The sequence below is a fragment of the Hemicordylus capensis genome, chromosome 2, assembly GCF_027244095.1.
Source record: "Hemicordylus capensis ecotype Gifberg chromosome 2, rHemCap1.1.pri, whole genome shotgun sequence".
In the NCBI taxonomy this organism is placed as follows: domain Eukaryota; kingdom Metazoa; phylum Chordata; class Lepidosauria; order Squamata; family Cordylidae; genus Hemicordylus; species Hemicordylus capensis.
In genome coordinates this window covers 397,515,080-397,523,956 of record NC_069658.1, presented here as the reverse complement: position 1 = coordinate 397,523,956, position 8,877 = coordinate 397,515,080, and the positions used below count along the sequence as shown (strand labels likewise).

Here is an 8,877-nt window from a genome sequence, read left to right as displayed (position 1 = left end):
ACAGTGTAGGCCTTCCTATTGACTTTGCCCCCTTTAAAGGGAAACCCTGGTTTTGCTTCAAGGCTTCAAAACTACACAGAATCCAGCATGTTCTTGGTAGTACTATACACATGCCCTGATTCCTTATTGGAAAGGGTTGTCATAGAAAGGAAGCACAAGGGTTATTTAAATCATTAATAGATTGTCGAGGCTGCCTACCAGAAAATTCTTTCCATAACTCAATGCCCTTCTGTAGAAATTCTAAATTCAGGTAGATTTAAAACCTTGGTATCACTTCTTTTCAAATACCAAGCAGAACAAGAGGTCTTGGACTTGAGCTCTTTAGCAACTGATGATATGAACGCTCCTAGACTTCCTTCATAATGCAAGTGCTGCTTTCCTGCAGTGCAAACCCATGCCGTGTGTGTGTGTGTGTGCGCGCATGTGAATGAGTACAGCAGCCATATAGGCACAACCAATTGCATGGGTCTTCTTATCCAACCAGCATCCTACCAGGAAGAAGAGAAAGTCCCTGCATGGTTGCTTCATTCACAAACACTCCTCAATGCCATGGGATCATACAGTGGGAAAGTGGTTCCTATGACACTCTGCATGTGTGTGCTGAAGTACAAATGAATGTGTGTGACAGAGCAAAGAGGACCTTAAACTGATGGCCTCTTCCTTAGTTAAAAAGAAACACTGTTTGCATTTGAACACAAAGCTAACGCTAGTTCGTTTTTCAATCTCCACTGCATGTTATGAATTACTACTTCGACGAATATTTATATACCATTTTCCAATAAAAGTTCTCAAAGCAACAGGCAGTCGAGGGATGCTGTGCTAGGGGTGGATAGAGTCAGTTGCTCTCCCTCTGTTAAATGTAAGAGAATCACCACTTTAAAAAGGTGCCTCTTTGCTTAGTTAGCAGGGGTGCTAGCTAGGTGGGGAGGCTTTTAAATACTAAAAGAGTCAACAGACAGATTTGAATTGCCATTCTGGTGTTTTTTATCAACTCATTCCCCTATTTTCCTGCCTTTCTTCCGCCTAATCATTTCTTCTTCTGCTTTCTTCCCCATGATGGCAAGAATGCTGCAGCAGTCAAGCCAGAATGCCTAATGAAGGCATCACAATAGAATGAGTTTTCAGTTCTCCTATTTAGAGGAGCAGTCTTCTGGAACTCACTCTACATACCTGCAATGCATAGGATACTGAAAGTCCAACCAGCCCAGGGTTCAGCTTGTCTTTACCTAATACGGCAAAAAGGGCTGCAAAAAATACGATACAGTTCCCTACAAATTCAACTCTAACTCCCAGCCACCTATTAAAGGAGAAAACAGAGAAAAAGTAAGTAGTACAAAACTCAAACGGCAAGAGAAAAAATGCTGCTTATCCATTTCAGGAATGAGAACTAAAGAACGTTTAGAAGTCAAAGATCAGTTTTACCTGTTGGATACAATTCCAGGATAGTAACTTTTCTGATTGCTATTCACCTTCATATCATTCAGGCAAACAAAATTCTTTTCTCTTCTGTAAGCTCGGATGACACTTGCCCCTGTGACTGTTTCCGAAAAATGAGAATATATGGGGGATCTGCTTACGGATTCCAGACGCTTTAATTGGCGAGAGGTGGCCACATAGAAACGCTGCCATCATTCAATTCAAATGTATAAAGATTTAAAAAACACATTTAGATATTTGGCATAAACCATCAGTACATTAATGTACAGCATAATCTCTAAGTTTGAAACACCTCCCTTGGAAAGAGTGACTCAGAAAAAAAATTGTCCTGCCAATGCCAATACAGGTCACTACTGACTCCTGCCGCCCCCCCCCCCCGCCATATACATCACCACTCTTACGAAATACCGCTCAGGTTGCAGCAAAGGTTAAATGGTCCCCTCAGGCCTCTGGCCAGTCCAAATCCAGTGCTCAATGACATGCAGCAGCTTTGTGCTCCACTGAGTTGCATATAGACACATATCATGTTTTTTTCATACAAAATTAAGTCTGAGTTAGAAAGAAAATGAGTTCCTGCCCTTGCTGCTACCTTTTGTTTCAGGGGAGACACACTGCTGCCATCAACAGCTATACTAAAACCCCAGATTTCTTCATAGATTTCAATGGGCAACTCTCACTTCCATCTGGGATAGGGGGGTGGGAGGAGAGAGAAAAGAAAAAAGATCTGAAAACATACAGAAGTTGGGCCTTGTGTATGTATCTAGTCATTAAGGCTAGCGGGGGAGGGAGAAAAATGAATCCAAAATGGCTTCCAACAGAGGTCCCACAAATTTTTTTTCAAGTGCATGAATCTTCTCAGGAGTCCTGCAGAAAAGCACTGACAGTACTCTGAGGCAAACTTGGCAGATATAGCATCCTTGGTGAAGGAGGCTACACAGAAGCATTTGGCTGACTGGTCACTAACACCACCATGGTCCTCCCGTGCAGCTCTATTTTCACACCTTGTTTTGTAAAATCTGAAATCATTTATTAGATAACTAGTAGGTGAGGCCCCTCATTGAACAAGCAAAGTCATTTTGCATAGATCACACTTATGGGAAAGTTCAAGAAATTAAACATATGTAATAATAGTATTCATGGTAAATTATATCATAGTAAATTTGAATCTGTGAAAGATCTGCTTTTCTTGAGGATTTCATATTTTGGAATTATTGATCTGATTACTGATTGTTAAAAATCTGTTGAGAACAGTTAATATACAATTATATTCAAAATTTCTTCTAAAAAATACACCCCAAAACCTAACCTTTCTCCAATCATATTCTGGTGAAAAAAGTTGTGAATTCAGCTAATTTATGTGGCAGGAATGTTCATGCAAAATTTGGTCTGTAGGTCATCAGGAAGTATGACTTTATTTTGCACACAGATTCTTCAAAATATATAATAGCTTCAATTGATCTGGTGGAGATTATAGATATATAGTGGGGGAGAAGGGAAGAGAGAGATAGAGACAGACAGACTTCCTTTCTTGTCCAATGGCTTCTAACCACAGTTCTTCTACCTTCCAACACCCAAACGTTGCCAACCTTTCTCTGAATTCAGTAGAAACCCAAACATCAACACAGTAAGTAAATGACTATGGGTGGGCCTACTTTCCACCAAACACAACTGAGGTTCTTCTTAGGAAAGGAACTTTAAGTTCTGCTTTCAGAAAAAATTACACCCAATGGCCAACTCTAACTGTAAGCACATATGAAGTGTCTGCAAGCTTCAAGGTCTGTGTAGTAATATTAAGAGAGAACTTACATTATGTAGCATTCTGTAAAAAAAGATGAATAAACTAATGTAATGCCTAAGCTAAAATAAGTATGTATCATAATTACCTGGGCAAAGAAGTACAGAATTGCTAGAGGCACTATAACCACAGCAAAGAATGGGGTGCTTGCTATGATCACAATCATTGTTGATGCAGAGTTGAAGAAAGTTCCCAGAAACATCAAGATAGTTGGTGGTATCACTTCATCAATCACATAGATGTCCTTAGAGAAGCGGTTGATGATCCGGCCAATTGGAGTTGTGTCATAGAAAGACTGTGGGGTATGGAGCTTGTTCTCCAGCAATCCTAAGTGAAGACTGCGAGCTGCTTTGATGCCACCCATTGCCAAGGTAAAGGAGGAGATCAACACAATAAGTCCTGTTTGCAATATGGAGAAATGTGCAGAAGAGTGTAAATTTACAAGACGTTCTGTTCTCACAGGAACCACAGAACCCTAGGGTTTCTTTAGTGCTCCCAACACAGCCACCTGGACTGCTGAAGCAGCTTCATATAAATATTTGGCTCTTCAAAATTTTCTTCTGTTATTTTCATTGCAGTCTCAAGACCACCCAAAAAGCCACCCGAAGCCATGGGTGGCCCCCTAAAGAACCACTGGAAAAAGCCACTAGGAATGTGCAGAACCGGTTTGCGATCAAACTGGTCTACTGTGAATTGGGTGGGTTTGAGTGGTTCGATTGCAAACCATTTCGAACTGGTTTGACCTGGTTTGTCAGTTTGATTGGCAAAGCTAGTTGGTTCGACCAAACTGGTTCACGGAGCAGCAGTTCAGTCCAAATTTGGACCGAACCGCTGCAAACCATCCATGCACACCCTAAAAGCCACCGTACCAACACCACGCAATTTCTCCCTCTTCCCCTCATAAAAAGTTGGAGTTGAATCCACAAGCTGACATATTGCAGTGTCATGTCATGAAATGTGATGCTGTGTCCCAGGGCTGCTGTGGACTCCTGAGACAGCCCTGACACTATTCTAAACTAAAGCAGTGGTTGAGCAAGCAGCACTACCAGTTTCCCCCATTGCGGTGAGTGGGGGAAACCATTGTAGTGTTGCTTGTGCAATTTACTGCTTTAGAAGAGTGTCAGGGTTGCCTTCAGAGCCTGCATCAGCCCCAAGACACAGTGATATGTCTCCGACATGCTGCACATCATGTAAGCCACAGTCTTTTATGGAGCAGCAGTAGCAAAGAATATGCTTCTTACCTTGCAAGAGGCCTAGGGCAGCATAGACTCCAACTCGCATCTTCACATTCTGCTGAGTGCCATTTACCAAAGGTTGATTGGTCCAGTCACTGAGCCATACGTTGGCCCCAACTGAAGCAGCATTTTGAGCGCAGTACAGGAAACATATAAACAAAGAAACTAGAGGGCCAACAGCCTTCACATATTGCCAGAAAACTGTCATTTTGACCTGCAGATTGGTATTAGACAAAACAGTTTATTCAGATTACAAAAATAATGCCTAGGTCTTACAGAAAAACTAGGTAGAATTTCTCTAGTGAAGCTGGAAACTTAAAATCACCAACATGAAATCCTAGAGTGCCATACTAATGACCATATGCAGACATTTCTCAAGACAGACAACTTGTCTGCATAACAAGAATATCGTGAACAGAGGCATCATATCAAATCTACGTGGAACTAAGAGATACAATATATGACCAGAGTCTGAAGGACCCATATTTGACGAGTCTGTTGTTGAACTACATACAATTCCCATCTTCCCCAGCCAAAAAAAGTTTTTAAATGGGCCAAAACAGATCCTCTAGCCCCCTGCAACTGTCTCCTCCAATTTCCCTTTGGGGAGAAGTCAGACAAGGAAAAGGAGCAGGAGCAGGCACAGTACCAGTGAAGGAGAAAAGGGGAGCTTGGCTTGACCTTTTCAGTTCCTCTTTGGGAGGAGTGGAGGAGAAGAGGAGATATGGTCTCTTGAAGTCATTAACAGGGACTTAAACACTGTTTGAGCCCTTTCTCACAATCGGTGGGAAAGGGCTTGAGGGAAAGTGGGGAGGAAGGCTGCTAGCACTCACCTCCCCACAGACTTCTCTCCCTGGGTGGGCGGATCACCCACCCACACAATCGCCAGTAGCTGCTGGCAGCAAAGAGGGTTGGGGGATGCAAAGTGTCACTCTGCAACCTGAAACTCCCATAATGCACCTCATGAGTGTACAGTGCATTGTGGGGATTCCCCTGACGCCGGCTGGGGACCCCGCAGTCTCCCAGCCCTGGCTGCTAGCAGCCGGGGCTGGCAGACGACCCAAAAAATGAGTTTAAGAGAACACTTGTTCTCTTAATCTCATTTTGAAGGAGGGCTAAACAGGAGGGTTCGTCACAGCAGTGGCAGCAGCCACTTGCCTCCTGCTGCTTCTCAGGAGCAACCAAGAGCGGGCTGGGCTGCTTGTGAGAACACCCCCCCACACACACCTCTCCCTGGCACATTCTAGAAGCAAATAAAGAGACCAAGTTCCAGCTAATGACTATAAAAAGAGCTAGTATCTTCCCCCCCCCCCGCTCTTGGCAGTGTCTTTCAGTCCTCTTCTGCCTCCAGAAATGTTATCAGCTGCTTGAAGAAGCAGCAGGAAGTGATAAACCAAGAAAGCAGCCTCTCTAATGCCGTTAGGCCAAAAAGGGTCAGCTTCCTGGGGTTTGTTTTTACAAAACTAAAATTTTAGGGGCTCTTACAATTGATCTTGAGATGAAAAGATGTGCTACAGGCTGCATGTGGCTTGAGGGCAACATGACCCCCTCTCTCCAAGATCTCTGAGTTCAGATTCAAAATTCTTATGCATCTTTACTTTAAAAAAAAAAAAAAAGCTTTGTGTTCACTGGGCTTTACTCCCTAGTTAGTGAGTTAACATTTTAAAATTTGTTATCTGACAAACCAGGATAATATTTTTAGTAAATTAAGTAATATTTCTAATCAATAAATCTAACCAACTAAATGCTACAGCCCTAATGAGTAGTCAAACTAAATTCTTAGGCTAAGCTCTGTTTTCTTACACAGACTTTCACATGTAATGCTACCAAGCCAAGTCTCCCCATCTTGTACTTGTGCATTTCATTTCATTTTTATCCAAATGCAGGGACTTTACATTTGTCTCTGTGGAACTTCCTGTTGTTATTAACTTGGAGCAAGTTCCAGAGACGACAACAGAGTTTACTTTCAAGTAGACATGTATAAGGTTCTACTGTATTATTATATCAGAGACCTTAAAAACCTATGTAATTATTCTTGCAGGGTGGAACATGATTGGGTTTTATCAAAAAGGGAGGTTGTGGGCCCAGATCCCAGATCTTTCAAGTACCTAGCAATGCCCTTGCTCACCAGTGTTCCCAGTAGCAGGGATGCCCAGATGCTGTTGACTACTAGACTCAGCATTTTCAGCTGTCTTTAATTGGGGATTATGAGAGTTATAAACAACATCTGGGAATCCCTGTTAGGGAACACTGTCCCATACCCAAGGAGGAACATGAGCTCATGGCCAGTGTCTCCAGTTATTTCACCAGAGTCTGCACAGAAATGCTGCTCTGTATTGCTACAGGAACTTCGATAGATCCATGGGCTCATAACTCCCTGCTCCTTTGCTGGTTTTAGCCTGTTTATTTTGTGGAATGAGATGAAAGGAAGCAATAGGAACTGAATTGCCAGTAGTCCTTGAACTGGAGGAGCTAACATACCTCAAGAATTTTACAAGACAATTCAATTTGAACCTTAATTCCTTTCACCCCACTTTGTATTCATTAGCTTTGGGAGGACTGAAGAAATCTTTTCTTGATTTGAGAGCTTCTCAGGACATAGCTATGCTCTTATTTGATGCATGTACTGTTCTTTAAGCAAGCCTTCCTTACCCTGCCCGTTTCTATGGCTTCAGCCTGAATAAGTTTCTCAGAAGGACCTTTTTTGGGTAGAGGCAGCTCAGGTGGCTTTTTATCACACATCCGTCTTTTTGTAGACATTTTGCTAGGACATTCACCATCTGAAGATATTACACTAAGTTGTCTAATTAAAAAAAGAGAAAGACAAAAAAACATGATGGTAAGTAACTGAACTATAGGACAGACAAGCACACAAGTTTTCTATATACAGAAAGGTGCCTTTAGAGCAGCTTCCAGAATTACCTCAGGAATTGCTTACGGACTTCATTTGTCACTGGTTCACTGTCTGCCAGATCTGTGTGGTTGCTGAGTGTATCTTCAGCAAGTAGGACTTCTTCATCCTCCACAACTGCAAAGGAAGAGTATATATTTTTTGTTTATTTTGACTTTTTGCTGAGCCAGTCTTTAAGAAATGCAGCGCTTTCTAAGTCACAGAAGTGTGAGAATCAAGAAGGAAACTCAGCTGTTCTGAAAAAAATGTTGTGTAGGGCCTTCAGTGTATAGGGTTCTAGGCAACTCTTGCAATTCCATTGGCAAGCAGTTTTGGGCTGGTGAGGTGTTGGCTCTTCCTCATTCCGTAGGTGTAAGTAGGTTCCCTTGCCCTAAGAGAAGGCAAGGGACTAAGATGGCATTGTGAGCTATGGCTGGTATACACAAAATTTCTGAGAAGCAATAGAAGTAACTAATCTTACTGCGGCATTTGTCCTGATCCAGAACTAGTACCTTGATAACTGAACAAATGCAATTGTCTGCTGGGGTGGCAGGGGGAGGAAAGGAGGAGAGCCTTACTGTGAAGAAAAAACTTTATCTCCTATCCTAATTGCAGCCAATTGCCCTAGACACCAATAGAGTGCTGACTAGACCAGATGGCAAAGCGAGTCTAGATTAGTCCAGCATCCTGTCACACAGTGGCCCACCAGATGCCTCTGAGAAGCCCACAGGCAAGACGTGAAGCCATGCCCCCCCTCTTGCTGTTACTCCCCTGCAACTGGTATTCAGAGGCATATTTCTTATTTATTTAATTTTTCAAATTTGTAGACCACCCCAAACTCCTATCTCTGGGTAATTCACACCACCACAAAGATTAAAAATGAAAACCTTAAAAACAATTTAAAATCATAGTCCAGTTAAAAATCTTGGTTGAAAAAACAAGTCTTTAGAGACTTTAAAGTTGTCAGAGATGGGGAGGCTCTTATCTCAGCAGGGAGTACATTCCAGAGTCTTGGGAATGCAACAGAGAAGACCTGTCTCCTCATAGCCACCAGATGAGCCAGTGGCAATTGCAGACAAACCTCTCCAGATGACCTCAATGGGCGGTGGGGCTCATGGTGAAGATGATGTTATCTTACATACCCAGGGCCTAAACTGTTTAGGGCTTTATAGGTTACTAGCTTATCCCATGCTAGTTCCTCACCCACCCCCCCACCACAGCCCCCTCACCTCAGAGTTCTCTCCACCCTCACCTTAGCTGCGCTCCTGCTCCTGCTCCTCCATCCCATTGCTTCCATCCCCCTCACCCCATTTGGTCACGGCTGCAGCGTTGCCGGCACCAACTGGCCAAGCTGCAGCCCCCTAACCTCAGAGACCTCCACATCCTCACCCAAGCCACCCTCACCCACAGCAACAGTGGACCCGGCCCTTCCTCACTGCTTGTAAGCAACCAAGCACACCATGGCTGCTTGTTCCCCTCAGGACACTGACAGGCTCGGGCCGGTCCCTCGCTTGTGTGCC

At 43.2% G+C, this 8,877-nt stretch overlaps 1 protein-coding gene across 2 annotated transcripts in view; it reads right to left on the bottom strand.

Annotated features, from left to right (window-relative positions):
- ABCC3 (ATP binding cassette subfamily C member 3) overlaps window positions 1-8,877 on the bottom strand; it is a 131,607-nt gene that overhangs the window by 21,324 nt on the left and 101,406 nt on the right. For both annotated transcript variants that reach the window (XM_053297974.1, XM_053297975.1), the window contains 6 exons: window positions 7,390-7,495; window positions 7,120-7,270; window positions 4,474-4,681; window positions 3,321-3,631; window positions 1,423-1,622; window positions 1,171-1,297 (listed from right to left, as the gene is read on the bottom strand). In XM_053297974.1, the coding sequence (XP_053153949.1) occupies window positions 1,171-1,297; window positions 1,423-1,622; window positions 3,321-3,631; window positions 4,474-4,681; window positions 7,120-7,270; window positions 7,390-7,495 (1,103 nt within the window). The remainder of the gene's footprint in view (window positions 1-1,170; window positions 1,298-1,422; window positions 1,623-3,320; window positions 3,632-4,473; window positions 4,682-7,119; window positions 7,271-7,389; window positions 7,496-8,877) is intronic.